We start from the raw sequence: 22,933 nt of genomic DNA, 5'->3' as shown, positions 1-22,933 counted from the left end.
TTTAAACAAACAATCACAAATTGGACGGTCCGATTTGTGATTTCAAAAAAAAAATTTAATGTTGAAATCGGACCGTCCGATTTTTATTTTAAAAAATAAAAAATACAAATCGGAGGGTTCGATTTGTAGTTTATTTTTTTCTTTAAACAAATCGGACCCTCCAATTTGTAGTTTATTTTTTTCTTCAAACAAATCGGACCGTTCGATTTGAATAAAACACCATATAAAAAAAATACCTAATTTTCTAATAACAATGTATTACACATATATTTAATCAATATAAAGAAAAAATAGCCTCAAATTCAGATGCTTGCACTTATAATAAATATTCAGGGTTGGTAGTTGGATTTGAGTGGATGCTTTTCTTTTTGGTGATTTGAGTGGATGCTTTATAGAGCTGATTGATCCACACAAAAAATATGTGAGCCCAAATAAAAGTAAGTTGAAGCATTAGAGGCCCATAATCGTATGATAATTCAAAGAGATCCACCCGACAGGAACCCAAAAAAAAAAAAAAAAAGAAAAAGAGCTGAAGAAAATGAAAAACAAAAATGGAGCTTTTTGTGCAGATGTTCTGATAGGGGATCAAATTAGGGTTTACCGAAAAACTCACTGAGTGATAAAACATCTGAGATTGACGGAATCGGATAAAGTTCCCGCCAATCTATTTCTTCCGGTGAGTCAAATCGAACCTTTGGTGTTTTCTTCTTCTCCGTGTTTGTCGTTGCTTTTTCCTGCCCCAATTTTATGTTTTTTTTTTAAAAGTCAATTTTTATCTATTCCTTGTTGTTTTGAATTATTGTTTGAATATGCAAGTGCTGATTTTGATGAGGCAGTGCAATTTTATTTTATTTTATTTTTTTTTTTTAGAATGATGTTTGGTGTTTGACACTTGCATTATTAATTTAAGGCCATGAATGCTATGCTTATGTGTATTATTTGATTGTTTTTTTCTGACAGAGGATACATCATCTAATTGAGTACTTTGACATTTGAATTTGGATTGTGTATCTTTTAATTATTTAATGTGTTTGGTTTAGGAGCTTCCTGTGTGTTTCTATTTCCCAGTTATTTGCTGTTGCTTTTAGAAGATTAAGTGCAAATACCTTTAGATTACAGAACCACATCCCCACCAACATTTAATAAGATCTCTTTGATTTATTGAGGAGGAGCTAACATAAATGTTAATTATTTTGAATTAATTGAGATTATTTTTCTTTTGCAAATGTAAAAAAACCCTTTCCTTTTAGAAGGTTATGTTCTTATGCAATTATGCTTGGGTTGATCAACACTCAACAGCAGGGACGGATGTACTCTTCAGCCCCCAGTGAAATTTTAAAAAGTAGTGAGTAGTGCTTAGTGATATACTTTATTTACCCCACTACCTAATTAATTTTGACCCCACCCCCCAAACCCTTCTCTTTCTTCACCTTTTCCAATTTTCTGCCTCTGCTCCAGCCTCCGCCCTCCAGAGTTACTGCCGCCAGTGCCGCTACTCCGCCGGTGGCACTGGCTCACTGTCGCCGCCGGCACTGCCCCCCATTCAGCGTTTCTCCCGCGTGGCTTCGTCGCTGTTAATTCTCCTTGCATTGCCGCGTCTGAATCTGCCTTCTTCTTCCGCATCACTGACTGTGTGGTTCTGCCGCTGCGTTCCTTCGGTGTCTGGTTCTACCTTCTTCTTCAGCGTTTGTCACTGCCTCACTGGTTATCTGGTACTCTGTTTCTGCCTTCTTCTTCTGCGTTCCTCTTCAGCTCTTCTGGTTCTGCCTTCTTTTTCTGCGATCCGTCCCTGCTCTTCAGTCTTCAGCAGTTCAGCCTTTGTCCTGCAGTCCTGCTGCTGCTGGGCCTAGGCGCCGCTGCCGTGTTCTGCCTCCTGGAGTTCAGCAGTTCAGCCCAGTGAAGCAATAAAGCAATACTGAAACTGAAAGTCTGCCTTCTTGGACTCTTGGTACATTCATGATTCACTGAAAGTCTGAAATACTGAATCACTGATCTGCTTGCTTCATTGCTTATTTGCTTCATTGTTTGATAATTGCATTCATTGGTTTGTTAATTGTGATTGAATTTGTTCTATCTATGTAATTGCTAGTTTGGTTCCATTAATCTGTTTGTTAATTATTTTTGTGTATTGACTTATTTTTAATTAGGAATTTAGGATATTATTAGTTGTTGTTGTTGGAAATTAATTTGAATGACATATGTTTGTCAATTTTGTATTTGTAATTTTATAATGTACTTTTAAATGATTATTTAGTGACATATATAGAAAGAGAAATATTTGATTGTATTGACAATGAAAAGATTATCTTTTCAAAATATGAAACCTAGAAGAATGGAATTTTAAATTATTTGTTATTATTTTATTGTTTTAATTTGTTCGTTAAATAATTTGAGGAATAATCATATTTTATAATACCATAGTACAATTATAAAAATTATTATTATTATATTATATATATTTTGCGCTCACTGGCAAAATTTTCTGGATCCGTCACTGGGCATGCTATGGTCTTTTAGTTGCCACTGGGTTTAAGACTTATGTTACTTTTGTTTTGTAACACAGGGATACCTATATGAAGGTGTTGGCATGAAACACTGTATAGGATTGGAGGAATAATTAATAATCAGAAAAATGACTAGGTTGTCTTTCAGGCCCCGGCCACTTGACATCCACAAGAAGCTCCCCATTGTTAAGTCTGTTAAGGACTTCGAAGATGACGAGGCACCTACTTCTACTCGTAATTCGCAGTTGCTGCGAATTGCTACTGAGGTTGAGCATGAGGTATGGGCGCTTTACCTTGAACAAAAAGAAAGAGAAGGAGGGGGGGGGGGAGGGGGGTTCTTTCTTGATTTATAGTGGTTTGTTACTGTATTACATTTACCTGTTTAATCCATTACTGCGTTTGAATATTTCAATAGCATCAATGAAATTAGTAACAACTATTGTGTAGATAGCTGGAATTTCAAATATTCAACAATTAATCATGGATTACTCTGCTCCCCTTTTAAAAGGAAAATCAATAAAGCAACAAGCTAATATGTGCTTGTTATGGAACAATAGAATAGTGTCATATTAGCAACCTTCTAATATGAATGTACTTAGTTAAAATTTGATGATAATGTTTGGTCAAATTGCAAAGATGGCGAGATCGGGTATATCAGTAACCTCTACTGATTTTCTCTTAGGTACATCCTGTTCCCAGCAGGAGAGTGGCCTCTGAAATCCCTACTCCTCAGTTTGTTGTTGTGGATACATATGAAAGGGACTATTCTTGCACTTTTGCTCAACCAAATTCTTACTTGCGGGCAAGAGGAGGTTTGGCCAGTACCACTAGATAGAATTTTCTGCCAAAGTATTTCAGAATTTGAAAACTCCACTGTTGTACTGAAATTCCTTGTCCTTTTGCAGCTCGGGCTGAGATTGGAGAGTTTGTTGAGTATGACTTGGACAATGAAGATGAGGACTGGCTTTTTGAGTTTAACAAGGAAAAGAAGATTCTGATGCCTGAAATGTAAACTTTTAGACTGTCTTCTGGATTGATTGGTGCCAATTAATTTGTCAATTTTTTTGGTTGGTAGAGGGTTAATCCTTTTAATAGGTTTTATCATTGTATTCTTTCTATTTATTTTGCCTTGTCAGCAGTTTGTCCTGGTTGCTTGAAATCAAGTTGACACTATTGATCATGGCTTGATCGAATCGCTTAACTATCACTCCTGTGACAATATACGTTTCTTGGAACACACATACTTGTGACTAATCTTTTCATAAATCTTGTAATATTAGTATTAGGTGTAAATAATATATGATGTTTCCACTTTTTCTTTAGTGCTCCTTTTTTTTTTTTTTTTTCCGGGTGCAAGTTCTGGTCTTCATTTAATGCCTGGTAAATAGGTTTGAGGTTCTTCTTTTCAAGCTGGAGGTATTGGATCATAAGGCTCGTGAAAGGGCTGGAGTTATAACACCTACTCTTGGTTCACCAATTCCAGTGCTACTACGGCTTGATGGTGCTATTGAGGTCAAATTATATCATGATTCCATTGTTTATTATTATTGTTATTATTACAATCTATGCTAACAACGGTTTTATGTTTCTGTCCCTTTTATTTTACTTTATTTTACATCTTATCTCTCTTCTTCTTAATAGATTTGCCTTTCCTGTAGAAATATCAAACAAACAGAAGTGATCGTACATTTTTATTGTTTAATAATTTAAACATTTTATTGATTTTTCTTGTTCAATTAATGTTTGTTGTTTATAAGGATTTCCTTATTTACGTTACCTTTGATTGGAATGGTTGACATTGCATCTTAATTTTTCTTAAATGTATTTCTTATAATTATAGTATGGAAAAGATATTTCGTTTTTACAATTTAGATTTGTGGCTCATTGAGAATTCTTTTCGTACATTTTAGGCCCTACAAGCTCAGTCAAAATATACAGTTATTGAATCAGTATATGATTACTGGAAAGAGAAGGTATGCTAATATCCATAGACCATCAATAATGAGTGAAATGTCTCCTCTTATATGTCAACTTTATTTTCTGGATGACTTCCAATTTCTCTTCATCGAGGATTCTGGATATTGTACCATCCATGGTGTGGTGTTTATTAACTTTCACATGACTGCATGTGGAGCATTGATGGAAGGAGGGGGTATATCAAGGCAACTTGACTAATATATGGGCTTATGCTTGTTATAGTTTCATTAAGGAGTTGGAGACTGTTATATAGGGTCTCTTTCATTCATTCTTGTTGGTGTTTACTCTAACTATACTATCAACCATACACTGGTTCCTTCCAATTGTTATTCAGAATTACGAAATATTGATGTCTTGTTATCTTTCTTTTCTTATTTGCTGTATTCTTTTGGATGCAGCGAGAAAGGTGGCAAAAGCCAATTTTGCGACGTTTGCAGGTTGGTTTTCAGCACGTTACAATCAATTTATTCTATTGCTGATCTGTTTTAATATAGATGCATTTCGAGCTAAACTTATGATAAATTTGTTGGATTTGTGATTTCTCAATTGTGCTGCTTTATTCAGCAGGCAATCTCTTGGCTAATTTGTTTTAGAATGCATTTTTTTTTCAGCCTTTCTCCCTCCCTATAACTAGCCATGTCATCAACATTTTTATGTGTGAATTTAATATGTGATCCCTTGTTTGAAACATGTAAGCGATTTCCCAATAACAAGATTTCAAGTTCTTTAAATACAATGTCTATTTTTTCTCCCTTGTAAATAGGGGCTTACGCTCCCTTCTCATAAGCTTTTTTCCTGGATGTATTGTCTTCAAAATATTTCTCTGTTCTTGCTCCATTTACTTGTTGGTGTAAAGTTACTAGACAAGCATGTTGTGGAAGTTTGACAAGATTGACTGCATTTCTGTGCAGCCCCCTCCACCTTCTAATGACACCAACCCATATAATGTCTTCCGTCCTAGGGAAAAAGCCCACAGGCTTCACACAAGAAGGGTATGTTGAAAATTTAGCTTTCATTTATACAATTTTGGTTAAATGCTTTTTCGTCAAAGGCATTTTGGAAATTGGCATATATTTTTGGTTGAATTTTGGTGCTTATTCTCTATTCAGATGCAACGAAGAGAAAACAATGTCCAGTCATTTGAGAAGCTTCGCCAGGTTAGCTCCTTTTGCTGGTTTTGGTTCTTAGGTATCTGGAAGTCAGTTAGATGAGCTTGAAGTGTTTTCTCTGTTGAAGGCACTATGTCGCATTTATGTGTTTTTTACCTAACAATTTTTCAACAGTCATACATGTTTATGTTTTATGATTTTGATTCTCATCATAACTTGTGGAAGCTATGGATTAAATTATATGGTTCATATGATCATTTAGCTTCTAAAAATGTTCAGAGTTGTTGCGGTTTACCAGAAGTTGTAGCTGTTCGAAAGTTGTTTTGTTTTTAGCTTTCAGTATATACATGTATTCCTTTGCAGTATATATTACCTGAAAAACTTACGTTAATTCTTTCTTACTAAACAGGTTAGACGGAACCTTGAACAAGCTAAGAGCTTGGTGCAGGCTGTGATCAAGGTATGATGTTCAAGTAGTCTCTGAGAGTTTGCCTATTCTACAATATGTATATCCTTTAGCCATCATACATGTTTTCTTGGTATGTGATCATCACCAGAGGGAGGAGAAAAAGAGAGAAGTAATGGATAATGAAGTTATGCTGCAGAGGATACAAATGAAGTATAAGGTACTTGCATTATTCTTCCCACGTGCTTTCTTACATCTGTCCTTACTAGAAGATGGTGTAGTATGGTGGTTGCCATTCATTGTAGCAAAACTATGCCATTTCCTTTCTCATTCTGTTTATGGGGCAACAATAAATGGAATATGGAGGCTGTATAAAGTTCTAGTTTTAAAACTCTTGCATTTAATCTCAATGTATTGTTGCACCAATTCCTGAAGTAGTTTCAGGCAACTTATGAACTAACGAGTGATTCCCTATCTCAGCATGAAACCGAATTTTTGGAAGACAGCTTAGCACTCTCGAGACTCGCTCCCTACTCTTCTAAGTTTGTTTCAAGTGAGGAGGAGTTCTTTGAGTCAGATATGATGACTAGCCATCCTCATTCAAGGCCTTCAGTAGTACAGATTCATCCTTCATATGATGCCAACCCAGCCATGCTTCCTGCAGCTTTTTCAAAGCAAGAGTTTAGGAGGCAACATGTTCCACAAGGCTGGCCTCAAAAGTTGGTAATATACTGGTTTCTTTGCCCTATTTTCTGCAGTGTCCTCTTCTCCTTCCTTGTTTTGGTATTTATCTTTTGTGTGAGATTATCCATGAAAATTTCACACTTTTTTATGAATTTAATTTGGTGTACATCATTGTATAAAAGTTTCTAAACAAATATTTAATTATGCGCTGCCACATTATAGAAGTAGTATGTGATTGATAATAATAGTGTAAAACTCTTATATTAACAAAGCATTGAAGTTAAGGTGCTTTTCTTTTTTGTGTGGTATATTGGTATCTAGAGTTAGACTGTTGTATTCTTAGGTTTCTGTTTTGTACTTCTCTCCTCTTGTTTTTAGCAATTAGCATAATCCTTTTACCCATTGGGAAAAAAGGGGTGATTTTCTTTAGATTTTGGAAAATTTGATTGAGACTTGAATGCTCTAGATAGCTGAAAAAGTTGAAGTAGTTACTCTGGAAGAATTATAATCCAATTATTTTTAAAAGTTCATTACAATAGAAGTAATTTTTTAAACCCTTTGGATCTGGCCCTCTCTTGGACCTTGCATAACACCAAATGCTTGAGCATTGTGCTATCCCCTGCAATGGAAGTACTTTTTTGCAGTCAAGGAAATTATTTTCTGTGAAAAATAGCTGTTGGTCTGTATTTTCATTACCTTTAAAGCTCAATGAACTGCATGGTTCAATCTTTGTGAGTTATTTCATGGGTATATGCAGGATCCTCTTGAGCCAGTTTTGTTGTTCACAAAACCTTTACTTCCAGACAAGTTGGCTATGGCAGGCATTGTGCCACCATCAGATACTTTAAGAGATAATAATGGTGTACCAACAAGAGCATATAAATTCCATGGAAGAATTGGCAGAGGAGGCCGTATAATATTTGACAGATGGAATCCACTTATGCAGACCCCAATTGACTGTGGAAATTCTTATTATATGCCACCAAAACCAAGACCTTCATTCAACATGTAATTAAAGCTGTGTTTGTCACACTATTGTAGCTAAATTTGATTTAATGTGCTGCCAGATAGGAATTCAGTTGATATTTGATAAAATCATTAGGAGGGTACAGGGTAGCAAGGATAATTGTAGGTGTGAAACATGGTTGGTTTGGTTCAACAAGAATTTTAATTGGGTAGGAAGTTATGCATTCTGTATAATATGTTACAAATGTATTTTTCTCTGTCCTTCCAGAGCTCATGAATATTTCCACTTTCTTGGAAAAAAATGTAATATATTGTCTGTTAATTGATGTGTTCTAGTTTCTAAATATCCCCATGTAATGCCATTGGATGATGCCAAAATGTTTCCCATAAACAATGATTTGGTCAGGATTTAATTATATAAATGAATGATAACCAAAACAAAGGTGCTTGTGCCAAGTCAAAGTTCATCTTATTTGAAAATGAGAATTAGTGTTCCAGCTAAGATATTTGTTTATTTATTTTGTCAATTGACATAAATGGATTTTGAACTCTGGCAAGAATGAAAATACAAAAGAGTAAAATGAAATTATGAACTAGGGTTAAGGATTCTTATAAAACTTGTGTTTTTTTTGTTTTAGTTGTCTAGAAAAATTGAAAATGCTTAATTTTGACCCTAGTTTTAAATGTTGATATCATATCTTGTTTGCCATACATATTAGCATTTAACAAAGACAAATTAATAGTTGGAATTAATAGTTGGAATTTAAAACAAAACACTTTAATTTGGGCTTTTCTGAATAAAAAAATAGGTGAAATACAAACATAGTTTTATTGTTAAAAAGCAGGAACATATCAGAAGCAACAGTACTTATGAACTCAGAACTCTAGCAAAGTTGGTAAGAATTGAAAGATAAACCATCATGGTGAAAGTTGTAAATATATAAAAGAGAATAGATATATATGGAATACTCCATTAAACTAGAATCATGATCATGGCAAAAGGGATATGATATCTTTTGCAAATTGGTGATAAGTCTAAAAGTCCTACACAAAATGGAACTGCTAAGTTAGTGGCATATTGTGATTATCTTTAATCAGTTTTGACTTTATTTTTGTGGGGTTACAATTTCTTATAATATTCTTCTTTTTCTTTTTCTCTTTAAAGTCACTTTTTATTTTTATTTATTCTTCATAAAATAGTGGATAATTAGCCTTCACTTCACCAAGTGCAAAATTAATAGTGATTATCACAGTCAAATATATATTCTCTCAGCCATTCGTTGTCAACTGCAGATTCATGCAAATTAAAAGATGCCATATTATTTCTAATGTTTTGTAAAGCATTCTCTTAGAAGTAACCAGAACATTATCTTCACATTGGTTATGATGTGATTCTGAATTATTAAAAGGTTCTTCAAGCATACAGATCCATTAATTTTGATAAAAAGAAAAAGGAAAAAGCAATCAAATCTTAATTTTGGAATCAAAACAATGCACAGAGAAACAAATTAAGGAAATTTAAGATGGAGACATATAAGGGAAATTTTATTTGAATTCATGCATGTTGTACTTATAGAGTATAGACAGGACACTAGGGTTGGGACACCGAGACACAAAATCGTGTTTGACAGAGAAGACATGGACAGAGATAATGTGTCCAAAGACACTGAATTAGTGTATTTTATGTCAATCCTAACAGAAAGGACACGGAGACACTAATAAAGGACACAACTTATTTCTCATTTTTTCTTTCATTATTTTTGTTAATTCTTCATAATTATATTTTTTATTATTATATTTTTTAACTCAAATTTTTTGAATAAAAAATGAGAATAAATTGGATTTTCATAATTTGTTCTAGTTTATCACCAAACAGTATACAAGAACACAAAATTTTGTATCTCTATCCATTAGTGTCTTATCCTATCCTGTTCTCAGTATCTTGTCCTGACCTGCTCTCAAAAACAAACGCAGCCTTAAGATTTATATGAGAGGCGCGCGCGCAGATGTACACGCACGCACGCACGCGCGCACACAAACAAACGCAGCCTTAAGATTTATATGAGAGGGGGGCGCGCGCGCACACACAAACAAACGCAGCCTTAAGATTTATATATATATATATATGAGGCGCGCGCGCATATATATATATATTATAATTTTATGGAATTATATATAATCAAGACAACAAATATAAAAGAACTTGAAAATTTTTTAAAGAGAAGAAGAATTTGGAGATCAGTAGCTTATAGCTACATTTGAAAAAATTATATCATTCTCCATATATTGAATAATTTTCACGTTAAAAGAAATTATTTTTACTTTATTGCATCCAAATTTAAAACTTTACCCGAAACAAATAAATAAATAAAGAACTTATATTACTATATCCAAAATTCCAAACATACATAACCACAAAAAAAAAAAAACTTTTTCTTAATATATATTTTTTTATATCCATTTGTTTTGGATGTTTGGGACTAAGGTAGAAGTATATATATGAATAATATGATGATGAAACAGTGAAACTTCATTATTTTTTTCTTAATAGTGGATAGTAGACACTTGACACCGAATTGGATACGTTTGTGTGCATTAATAATAGCCACTATCTTTCATGAAAAGCACTTATATTCTTTTATGACCTGCTCTATATATAGGGTTACTAAGCTCTTTAGATTTCATTAACACAACATATATATATAGCATGTGTTAATAATAAGCACCATATTATTGAATGGAGAAATTATCTTCTGCAATCCTCAAAGGCTTCCATTCTTTGTATGTTCAATTCCATTATTCAATTTGGACAGAAAAAATGAACATAAAAAAGGGGAGCCTTTTTGGGTCGTTGAAGGCTTTGCTCTTTGAATTTCAATAGTAAAAACAAGTGCATGCATGATGGTTTAATAATATATTTAATTAATTTAACTGTTCATATAGGTTATAACCAAGAATTAATAGTGATTGTATGTTAAATTATAAAATTATATATATTCATATGTCCCTATCTTAAATAGTTCAAAAATAAAAATTTTGAGAGAAATAATTAGTTGAGAGTTAAATTTTTATGATGACTAAAATAAATAGGTGAATTCTACACAACCTCTTTTTAAATAATATGTAAATTATCTTCTATGGACGTGACAAATTTTAATTGAATGTTTATTTTTAACTTGAGTTAATTTAATCTAATGAGAGTTAACATCTTAACTAAAATATGACCATTTTGTAATTAAATGATTTGTTAAAATGGAGATGTGACTCTGGCTTGAGAGGATTGGGTTCCGCAACGTCATTTGCAAGATATTCTCATTGCCCACCCCCTTAATAAACAAACCTTGCAGAAGAGACACTTACATGCCTTAACGCCATGCTACCTTCTTTGAAAGGAGGCATGAACAGCATCCCTCTACTTTAGAGCATCTTGGACAAGGACATCTCGTTCCAGTTCTTGCACCAACATTGTGCCGACGCAGTGCAGGAAATGGCAAAAATGGTGCAAAAAACTAATGAATTTATCATTTGGAATTAAGATAATTGAGAATTTCAATTCTAAAATTAAACTAACTAATGTACTTGTGGAAAGCAGTGGTTTTGGGCTTCCTTTTTGGTGGAGAATTGGGGTGAATGATGACGAATAAGGAATGGGGAGAAATGATAGCTATTAGAAAGAGTTAGGGAACGTTTTCTGGCGAATTGATTTTAAAAAAAAAATTAGAATTCAATTTTTAATATTTTATCAAATTATACATTTATCCCTTTTAAATAATTTGTTAATTACAAAATAGCCTAACTATAGTTAAGATAATATTTAATCATAAAGTGATACATCACAGAAAATAATTTACATGTTATTTCAGAAAATGTATGATAGAATTTTTCAAATAAATATATTTGTAGATGAGTGACTTAATAATATATTTTTGAATTATTAAAAATGAAATTTTAGATTTATATAAAAATTCTGATATCATGTTATAAATTACTTATTATACAAGTTTAAGATATAGAAGAAGATTAGGGATGTCAATGGGGCAGGGCGGGGGCGGGGGATGCCTCCCTGCTCCCCATCCCCACTCTCAGATTTGCTCCCCATCCCCGCCCCCATTCCCCGCCGTGAGGGAATATTGCTCCCCATTCCCATTTTTCACGGGGCCCCATTTTCTGCGGGGACCCCATTCCCATCTACATAATAGTTCTAACTAATTATTAATTTCCACATGAATAGAGCTACAAGTATCTATCTTATACAAAAACTGCAAGATTTTATACAAAAAGTCTAAATGACACGATGGTGACTTCTTTCGAAATAACGCAATGGGGGGACGTAACGACGAGCCAAAGGACAAAGCAGTGGACGAGGTGGGAGACGCGACAACAGAGAGGAGAATGGACACGACGGCAGAGTTACGAAAAGGAACGCCGCAAATAGAAATTACGACGCGGTAAGGGTGATGACACGGTGAGGTGTGACGATGCGGTGAGAAGGGTGACAAGGGGGTGACTGCAGAGAGGTTGGATGAAATATGGATAGCCTTAGGAATCTCTGAATTGAAGAAGCATTATGCAAATAAAGATTAGGAGTTTTGGGTTTCTCTATATATGTGTGTGAGAAATGACTAAAAAAACATATATGAGAAATACACTATTAAGAATAATTCAAGGAATTCATAAATTTTAGGGAATAGTGGGGACGGGGCGGGGATTCCCGTTCGGGTCCCTGCGCCTGCTTCGAGAGAATTTTGTCTCTCATTCCCATCTTCGCAGAAAAAATTTCCACAATCAAATTCCATTCGGAGCAGTTCCCGCAAGGATCCCCGCGTCTCGGGGAATTTTGCCATCCCTAAAGAAGATATATAAATAGTGACTACATTGTAACAATACAAGTCATTGCATGCTGAAAGTATATTTTTCACATGATTATTTTATAATTAAAAATCTTAATTTAAAAAAATAAAAAGAGAGTGTGACAAATGTAAAAGAGATAAGTGGATAACTATAGAGAAACACGTATATAATAGTTACTTATACACGTAACTAATATCTCTCTAGTAAGTGTTATTATTATGCTGCTTCAATTAATATATTTAGTGCCATCCTTATGATTGGGATTCGTACCAAAATCTGTTGTATATCTATCAAAATAAATTTCGCTTCAGTTTCGCACTAATATAGTCATATATAACACTTGAATTTAAATAATTTATTAGCTCGAATTAGTCAATGAGATAATCCATTATGTTATAAAACAAAATTCTTTACATATAATAATTATTGAAATTATTAGATTCTTTAATCTTGACACCATATTAAATTATTAAAAATTAATTAGTGAGAATAAAAACATATCTGATCGAATTCATTTATGAATATGATGAAAAATTTTAATTTTTTTTATTATCATCTTAATTTGTTATTCCTAATTTAATATTTGAGACTAAATATTAATTTTGTAATAAATAAAAATTGTAAGACGATTTTGATATATTGGTGCTATAATTTTAAAATTTTATTTATATCTGACTATTAATTTTTATTAAACACCAAAGACTTAAGTAAAATAAAATATTATTTAATTTTATTTTGATTAAAATTTAAATTAGTAGATATTTTTAATTTATTATTCTTTTTATTATTTAAATTAATAATAAAATTATCATATATAAATCAAAATATAAAAAGAGAATTTTAAAATGATTATGTTAGAGTAATTACGATGATTATACAAATGTGTTAAAATTAAAGCTATACTTTTTTTAGTAATTTTTTTAAGTAACACTTTTTGTAAAGTATTATTTAACAATAAAAAAATATTATTTTAATTTTAATAATATTTTTTAAAATACTATAGTTACAGTAGTCATGGTAACATAATCATTTTTTTATTGAAAAAAACTTTCATTTAAGAAAATAACCTGACGACACTTATAAATTACATAAAAAATATTAAATCTGAAACTAAAAAAGAAAATAGACAATCTCTATGTTGGACTATTGTTTGAAAAGAGATATAATATTTCATTGTAGAGAATTTTATAAAACAGAAATAAAAACAAATAACAATCTATCTCTTTTATTTTTTAAATTTACACAAAAAAATGTTGTGCAATATAGAAAAATACTCTCTCTTCTTTTTCAAATAGATCCGAAAGCTTTCTGAATTTAAAAATATATCTGCATGGACAAAAAAAAAATTTCTTATTGTATCTTTATTCTAAACCTGTAAAAATATATGCAAAACACCAATAAAGAGGAGTAAAACATCACAAAAAAAAAAACCACAAAAAGATTAATTTTTTTTTTAGATTTAGATTTTAGATTTAAATTTCTTAAAAAAAAAAAAAAGAACTGAAACTAGAGAAACTGAATAAATTAAGGAGGAGAAAAAAAGGACGACTGAAAGGAGCAATGGAGGTGTGATTGGTGGGAGAGTAGTGGTGGTGGTGGGTAGAGAGTGAAAAGGGTTGTGAAACAGAAACAAAAAAGGTGATAGATGGACACAACACATAAGGAAAATTTTATTTGAGCTCATCCGAGTTAAATTTTAATTTGGCCCCTAAAATTTAGTCTGATACTCAAAATGATTCTCAGAATTTTGTTGGCCCCAGTTAGAATCCTCAAATTTGTAATTGTGGCTCCAACTTACCTCTGTGATCATCTCCGTCATCGGAATGCTGATCTACGCAATTGTATGACATGGTGGACACTACTTAAACAACGGCGCATTGGTTTCGCGCCCAAATCCTTTGGAAACCACGTGTTTGCAACTTATGATCGTCCTAGTGGAAAGAAAGAGAGTTTTAACCTACAAAAAACTAAAACAACGTGGTTTCCAAAGGGTTTGGGCGCGAAACCAATGCGCCGTCGTTTAAGTAGTGTCCATCATGTCATGTAATTACTTCAGATCAGCATTCTGCGGACGACGATGATCGCAGGGGCAAGTTAGAGCCACAATTATAAATTTGGGGTTCTAATTGGGGCCAACGAAATTGTGGGAATTATTCTAAGTATTGAACTAAATTTCAAGAGACAAATTGAGATTTTTAACTCAACTCATGCATGTTGTACGTATAGAGTATAGACATTATTGTAAATTAAGGTTTATATGAGAGGCACATATATTATAATTTTATGGAATTATATATAATAAGACAACAAATATAAAAGAACTTGAAAAATTTTTGAAGAGAAGAAGAATTTGGAAATCAGTAGCTACATTTGAAAAAATTATATCATTCTCCATATATTGAATAATTTCATGTTAAAAGAAATTATCTTTACTTTATTACTTCCAAATTTAAAACTTTACCCCAAACAAACAAATAAATAAAGAACTTATACTACTATATCCAAACATACATAATCACAAAAAAAAAAAAAAAAAAAAACCTTTTGCTTTGGCTTGTGATTCTACTTTTGAAATGTATTTTTTCTAACTCTTTAACCAAATGCGCAAAAAAAAAAAAAAAGCCTCATTCAAAACAAACTAATAATAATAATGTAACATATAAATATAATTTTGACTGTACTTATTAGTACTGACTGCAATACAATTTTAATCTGTTATGTAATTCTTTCTCAAGTATTAATTAAGGAAGATATTTAATTCAATTTTTTTCATATGAAAAAAATATTACATCATCAACTTTGTATCCAAATGATACTATTAATCTATATTTTTTATATTCATGTGTTTTGGATGTTTGGGACTAAAGTAGAAGTATCTGATGATGGAACAGTAGAACTTCATTTTTTTGACGATATTTTTTAATTTGGCAGATCGTCAAAAGTTAATCTATTGTGAATAGGAGTTTTATTTAAGAGTTTATTGCTGGTTAATAAATTTGCTACATATACAAAGTGAAATTTAAATTTTTAACACTTACTTAAACATACTAGTGAATTAATCACTAGATTAACCTAATTTAATTGGGGATCTTCATTTTTCTTAACAATTGATAGTGGATAGTAGACACTTGACACCGAATTGGATCCGTTGTGTGCATTAATAATAGCCACTATCTTTCATGAAAAGCTAGCACTTATATTCTTTTATGATATCGTTGAAGCCTGCTCTATATATATAGGGTTACTAAGCTCTTTAGATTTCATTAACATAACATATATAGCGGGTGTTAATAATAAGCACCATATTATTGAATGGAGAAATTATCTTCTGCAACCCTCAAAGGCTTCCATTCTTTGTATGTTCAATTCCATTATTCAATTTGAAAAGAAAAAATGAACATAAAGAATGGGAGCCTTTTTGGGTCGTTGAAGGCTTTGCTCTTTGTCTTCCAATAGTTAAAATAAGTGCATGCATGATGGTGCAATAATATATTCAATTTAACTGTTCATAGAGGTTAATTTTATAATTAAGAATTAATAGTGACTTTATGTTAAAGTATAAAATTACATATATTCATCTCTCCCTATCCTAAATAGTTCAAAAATAAAAATTTTGAGAGAAATAATTAGTTGAGAGTTAAATTTTTATGATGACTAAAATAAATACATTTGTAAGTGAGTGACTTAATAATATGTTTTTGGATGATTTATATAAAAATTCTGATATTATATTATAAATTATTTATTATACAAGTTTAAGATATATAAATAGTGACTACATTGTAATAATATAAGTCATTGCTGAAATTATATTTTCAAATAATTATTTTATAATTAAAAATCTTAAAAAAAAAGTATATTCTTTATGATTCTACTCATTGTAAAAGAATTATTGGTAAATTTTTGTATTTATTTAATACTAAACCTGACATTAGCTAAAAAATTGGTAAGCTAAGTCAGTTTTTGGATTGTGCTATCAATGAACATCTAAAGACAGTCCATCGAGTACTGTGCTATATGAAGGGATCTCTAACTGTAAGTCTCTTTTTCTTAACAGAGTCAGATTTGCACCTTACTTATTTTTCACTTATGCATATTATTTTTATCTAGGACTCTCCTTGGTAACTTGGAAAAGCAAGAAACAATTCACCGTTGCAACATTCTCTTCTGAAGCAAAATATCAAATATTGGCATTGGTAATCTGAGAAATTAGTGGTTAAGCTATGTTCTTCATGATCTTGGTGTTCCAATCCAAAAACCAATCAACATATACTACGATAGCAATTCAACAATTTATATTACTACTAATTCTATATTTTACTGGCGGACCAAGTATATTGAAGCTGATTGTCACATAATTCATGATAAGTTACAAAAAAAACTGATTCACATAGTTCATGCTGTATATTCTAAGCTTGGATTGTTGAATTATTTTTTTTTTAATAATATAAACTTACGAGAGGGTGTTGCTTAATATTATTATTACCACTGTTGTTATTTAATATCAGATAGTTGTTGTTATTTAATATCAGATAGTTGTAGATCGTTAGTGAATTAAGGTGTATAAAGTTAGTTGACGTGACAGCAATTTTATATAGTTGTAATATAGCTATAAATAAATAATTATAAAACTTGTATTTTTTGAGACTTTTTATTAATACAAGTTTTATTGCCTAATTTTTTCTTTTCTTCTCTGATGATATATTTTTCTTCAATCTCACATGCATTTTTCACATAGAAAAACAAAATAAAAAGAGCGTGACAAATTTATATCAAAATACAGAAACACGTATATTATAGTTACTTATACACGTAACTAATATCTCTCTAGTAAGTGTTATTATGCTGCTTCAATTAATATTTAGTGCCATCCTTATGATTGGAATTGGTACCAAAATTTTTTGTATATCAAAATAAATTTCGCTTCAGTTTCTGTACTCGTGTATATATCAAAAATGTTATTTATATATTAAAGTTTAGTTTAGTGAAATTTTTTGAAAAAGTATTTATATTTTTTAAAAGTTTAAATTTTTTATTTTGTATTTGGTAAATAAAAAAAACCATATATTTGTACTTACAGTTTTTAAAAGATCAGAATACTTTTAAAAGTACTTAAAATAAATCTTTCAAAAATTAGTTTAACTTTTTAAAATTTAAAAATTTAATATAATCTCATATATTAACTAATTTTTAAATTTAATGTTTGTATTTATGTCTATTATCATATTTTTAAATTTTAAAAACTATTTTACCAAACATAATTATTGTTGCTTGTGTTTATTGAAAGCTATTTTTAATTTGATTCACCAAACATAAAAACTACAACTTTTAAAAAGTCATCTTTTAAAAATTAGTTTTTATAAGTTACTTTTAAAAAGTAAAAGTTTTACCAAATTAAACCTAAAATTAGTCACTAAAATTAGCCACCAATATATTTATGTATAAATACATGTGTAATTTAATTTATTTTTAATATATATTTATATTTTAATATATATTTTATACTGATAACTGACTTTAATAACTGATTTTATTGAACATATAGTATTATTCTGTATATATAACACTTGAATATAAATAATTTATTAGCTCGAATTAGTCAATGAGATAGTCTATTATGTTATAAAACAAAATTCTTTACATATATATGGAGTATTTGTTACATATAATTATTGAAATTATTAGAGTCCTTAATCTTAACACCATATTACATTATTAAAAAAATAATTAGTGAGAGTAAAATCATATCCGATCGAATTCATTTATGAGTATGATTGAAAAATTTTAATTTTTTTTATCATCTTAATTTATTATTTTTAATTTAATATTTGAGACCGAATAATCGAATATTAATTTTGTGATAGATAAAAGTTATAAGATAATTTTGATATATTAGTGTTATAATTTTAGAATTCTATTTATACTTGTTCATTAATTTCTATTAAATACCGAAGACTTAAGTAAAATAAAATTATATTTATTTTATTTTAGTTAAAATTTAAATTAGTAAATATTTTTAATTTATTCTTTTTATTATTTAAATTAATAATAAAATTATCTTATATAAATCAAAATATAAATGAAGAATTTTAAAATGACTATGTTATAGTAGTTACAGTAATTATATAAATATTGTTAAAATTAAAGTTATATTTTTTTATAACACTTTTTTAAGTAATACTTTTTAAAAATCGTTATTTAATAATAAAAAATATTATTTTAATTTTATCAATACTTTTTTAAAATATTATAGTTATTGTAGTCACGGTAACATAATCATTTTTTTTTATAGAAAAAAAATTTTCATTCAAGAAAATAAACTAATGACACTTACAAATTACAGAAAAAATATTAGATCAGAAACTAAGAAAGAAAATAGATAATTTTTTTGTTGAACTATTGTGATATTGTCTAAAAGAAGGCACAATATTCAATTACAGAGAATCTTATAAAACATAAACAGAGACAAATTACAATTTTTTTTATTTTTAAATTTATATAGAAAATGCTCTGCAACATAGAAAAATACTTTCTTTCTCTTTGAATGAATTTAAAAGTTTTTCGAATTTAAAATATCTGCATGGACAAAATTTTTTTTTTGTTATATCTTCATTTCAAATCTATAAAAATATATCCAAAACACTTATAAAGAGAACAATACAACACAAAAAAGATAATAGATGGTAAAGAAAAAAAAAAAAAGAAAAAGAGAAGGTTAAAGAGAAGAAGATTAAAAGGGAGAGGATAGAGGTGGGAGGAGGGGGAGGGGAGAGGGCCACACGGCCAAGCTAAGGCGGCAGTGGCAAGCCGACAACCCTCAAGAAAGTTGTGGTTTTGTTTCTCTATCCGTGGAGAAAAAATAATTTGTACCTTATTAAAATAACTAATTAATATATATATATATATATATTAATCACAAAATAGACTGAGAAAATAAAATTTCTTAACAATAATATAAATATAAGGTGAATAATTTTACTTTATCTTTTTTAAAATAAAAGATAAATTACTCATTATAACATATACAGTTATTATTGATAAATTATCTTTTTATCAGAATTCTAAAATTCACGTTATTTTTTTTTTTTTAATTGAAACTTAAAACTTGATAACAATGTCATTTTTATCGTCCCTACTAAAGATACTTCTTCTTCTCTAATTTTAAAACTGTAATTGCTCTCAAATTCAATCACCATTTTCAATCAATTAAGTTAGGATTTTGAATTTGTTCTTACACTTCCAATCTCCAATTTTAACGAGCACATCTATCAATTTTGTAGCTCTCTCCTTCCTAAAATTTTCTTTTTAATATTTTTCTTAAATTTCAGCCGGATCAACAATGGTATTCCTCTTTAAATAACCAATCTCATAGTCTTGTATAACTATATAATGAAAACAAAGTAAAATATTAGTTAGTCATAAAAATAATGAGTCAATAATTATCATCTTAGGATTTTTATTATCTGAATAATGATGGAAAGATAATTTAAGAGCAATTAACGTTAAAAAAATAAAATATCTTGGTGTGCTCTTTCACGCACGAATTACCATTATTTTTAACTAATATATCACAAATTCTTATAAGTTTTTCAGCTCTTTCTTTTTAAGAATTTTTTTCGATCATATTAGAGATATCGATCAAATTTGACGGTCTCATTCAAACCTTAAAATTTTGGTTAAAAGATAACTTATCAATAATTACTGTACATATTATAGAAAATAATTTACTCCTTATTTTAGATAGAGAGGACACGTAGAATTTACTTTAATTATAAAGTATTAGCTAGCTAGGGTGAAAGTTATAATGGATTCCTCGTTTATGTGAGAATTGAAACGTGGACTATGCAAGAAAGAAAGGAAGATGTGTTGGGATTGAAAACGCATGGGTTACATGCACAGTATCTTGGCCTTTGGCTTCATTGGAAGGTGTTGTGAATAATTGTGGGATTGATTGGAATTAAAGGAACGCACATACAACATCTCAAAGATTCTTACCTAAAATAAGTCAAATTCGATACCCCTTATTATGAACCTTTCTCAGCCACCTCTTGCTCATTCATTTGAGTTTGATTCGTATTTTTTCTTTTTGTTGGATTTATTTTTGGCACCCTTTTTTAGGTGTCAAATTAATTAATTATTATTCGAGTTAATGTATAAAAAAGTTATTTGTCGACAAGAACTCTATCTACTCCTGCTTTTGATGTTGCCCCTTTGCTTCGTCAGCACTTTGTCTTCATCATAGAATCGAATCAAACTTAAATTGAATTATTATAGCACTTAATAATGTCTAAATAATTTAAATAATAAGGGTTACTTTTCACTTAATTAATAATTATAATTTTTAACTTAATTGATCCAACATCTCTGCTAGCTACTTGACATTATTATAACATTTCCTAATTAATAATTAAGATAAGGTTTTTTTTTCCTCTTAATATTATTATTATATTTAAGCCATTTTGTAAATGGTGGAATTATTAATATCTGATTAGGGTTATAGTTTTTTTTTTTTAAATTAAAATTTTTGTATCAATGTGCGCATTAAATTTATGTTCATTCATCGGATTTTATTCTTCAATATCGGCACGTGGCCTGTAAATGCATTGATATACAAATGATTCATTAATCATGCATGGATACACCAAACTTAAATAAAAATGTCAAAAATATTTGTTTATAAAGATATTTTGTATAAAAATATAATTTATTTATTTGGTTATATTTTAAATAAAAATAATATTTTTATAATATATTAAAATTTAATCTTATAATTTATCATTTAAAAATTAAAAAAAATAATTTTTATATGAAAATAATTATAAAATTATCGTTAGAATATCTACCAATATATAATATAGTGGACAAAATTATAAAGTTGGTATCATATTGATAGTATCATATATCTTGTAGTAGTTACGTTCATCAAAATAATCCTTATTGAATTTCATCAGTTTAATTTATACTATTTCATATTCCTTTTATCTTATCTTTAAATGTCACGTTTAAATCTATTTGTCACTAATTTTATTCAGACACCTGGATAAGCAACATAGCTAGCTAGTCTTATTAGCAGACTCTATCTAGAGAACCTAATCGAATCAACAAATTAAAGCGCAAATTATTAATTTTTGATTGCATCCACTTCTATAAATATTCCCACCATCTATATATGCATCCATCCATCCATGCATCCATTAATTAATTAATTAATTAATTAATGTCAACTGCCAAATTTCCATTTTTGGTAACACACTGTCAAGTGAAAAACTAAGATGCATGCTATGTTAAAACAAGCAAGAATTTATTCAATTTAAAGATGATGATGATCTCAACTGCATACTGCAAACAAAATATAATAAAATTAACATGGTTTAAAGTATTAATTGTTAAGTAAAGAAGTATTTTTTTTTAAGAAAAAATGTACATAGAGTAGTTGAATGTATTTTTATTTATTTTGAAGAGCAAAAGAGTATATAATTTTTTTAAAAAAAAAAGCACCATCACCACCAATTGTCATTTTAACTAAGGAGAAAAAATTTACATGCAATTATTTTTATATAAAATTGATAGTTAAGAGTTTTTAGATAATAATTTTGTCAAATTTGTCAAATTTAGGGGTATTTGCGGTGCAGTTTGGATCGGTTTTGAGTCAAAAACTCATTTGATCCGAATACTAATTTTGCTTGCGGTGCGGTTTGGATTGGATGACTTTAAAAAAAAAATTTGATCCGATCCGATCCAATTTCAAGCGGTTTGGATTGAATTGGATTTGCGGTAAATTAAAAAAATTAAATACATATAACAAATCTTAACATCAAATTTTAAATAATCAACAATAACATAACAAGTCTCAACAATATTTTTAAAAGCCAACGATAACATAATAATAGAAATAAAATTATAGGTTAGTTAAAATAAATAAATAAATAACATTTTGAACATAAAATATTTATTAAATAATAATACTGAATAATATAAAAATGTATAACAAATTGAACATGTTATAAGTATAATTGTAAAAATAATAATATTATAGTACATTGTGCGGTTTGGATTGGATTGGATCGGTTATGAAAAATAGATCTGAAATCCGATCCGATCCAGCGGTTTGTAAAAAATATAATCCAATCAAATTCGAATTAGTGCGGTTTTAATCGATTTTCGGTTTAGATTGGATTGGATGAGCGGTTTAATTTGGATCGGTTTAAATTTGAACACCCCTAGTCAAATCTGTTAAATCACTGAACGACTCTACTCAACTATCAACTTTACGTGAAAATAACTAGTGCATTTAAATTTTTTCTTTTAACTAAAAAGAAAATAATAATTTGGCGAATAATCTAAGCAGGCAAAATAAGAGAATTTCGTAGGACAAGTTGTGGTGGACATCTTATGAGCATGTTCCTAATCACTCTTCTCTATATATAGACAACATA

At 29.6% G+C, this 22,933-nt stretch overlaps 1 protein-coding gene across 7 annotated transcripts; it reads left to right on the top strand.

Moving 5' to 3' along the window:
• The first annotated feature begins 49 nt into the window (after window positions 1–49).
• LOC112744961 (uncharacterized) lies at window positions 50–7,990 on the top strand. 7 transcript variants are annotated; one of them, XM_072234234.1, is made up of 16 exons: window positions 569–676; window positions 1,251–1,345; window positions 1,459–1,712; window positions 1,830–1,948; window positions 2,564–2,782; window positions 3,187–3,316; window positions 3,410–3,512; window positions 3,893–4,016; window positions 4,415–4,477; window positions 4,880–4,918; window positions 5,393–5,473; window positions 5,591–5,638; window positions 6,000–6,050; window positions 6,148–6,216; window positions 6,477–6,719; window positions 7,438–7,990. In XM_072234234.1, exons 5-16 carry the CDS (start codon window positions 2,633–2,635, stop codon window positions 7,690–7,692), a joined length of 1,356 nt encoding a protein of 451 aa, XP_072090335.1. In that variant the 5' UTR covers window positions 569–676; window positions 1,251–1,345; window positions 1,459–1,712; window positions 1,830–1,948; window positions 2,564–2,632; the 3' UTR covers window positions 7,693–7,990. The 7 variants fall into 7 exon arrangements, with proteins under 7 accessions (XP_072090329.1, XP_072090334.1, XP_072090331.1 ...); XM_072234230.1 differs by having other exon boundaries at window positions 559–676; window positions 1,300–1,345; window positions 1,459–1,948; XM_072234229.1 differs by having other exon boundaries at window positions 570–676; window positions 1,459–1,948.
• Window positions 7,991–22,933: the final 14,943 nt, after the last annotated feature.

This window comes from Arachis hypogaea, chromosome 4, assembly GCF_003086295.3.
Source record: "Arachis hypogaea cultivar Tifrunner chromosome 4, arahy.Tifrunner.gnm2.J5K5, whole genome shotgun sequence".
Lineage (NCBI taxonomy): Eukaryota > Viridiplantae > Streptophyta > Magnoliopsida > Fabales > Fabaceae > Arachis > Arachis hypogaea.
This window is presented reverse-complemented; position numbering and strand designations above follow the sequence as displayed.

Coding starts and splice junctions, on each gene's coding strand:
- LOC112744961 (XM_072234228.1), top strand. CDS start 2,633: ATGACTAGGTTGTCTTTCAGGCCCCGGCCACTTGACATCCACAAGAAG. Junction 4,017..4,414: donor GGCTTGATGGTGCTATTGAG/GTCAAATTATAT, acceptor CGTACATTTTAG/GCCCTACAAGCTCAGTCAAA. Junction 5,639..5,999: donor CATTTGAGAAGCTTCGCCAG/GTTAGCTCCTTT, acceptor CTTACTAAACAG/GTTAGACGGAACCTTGAACA.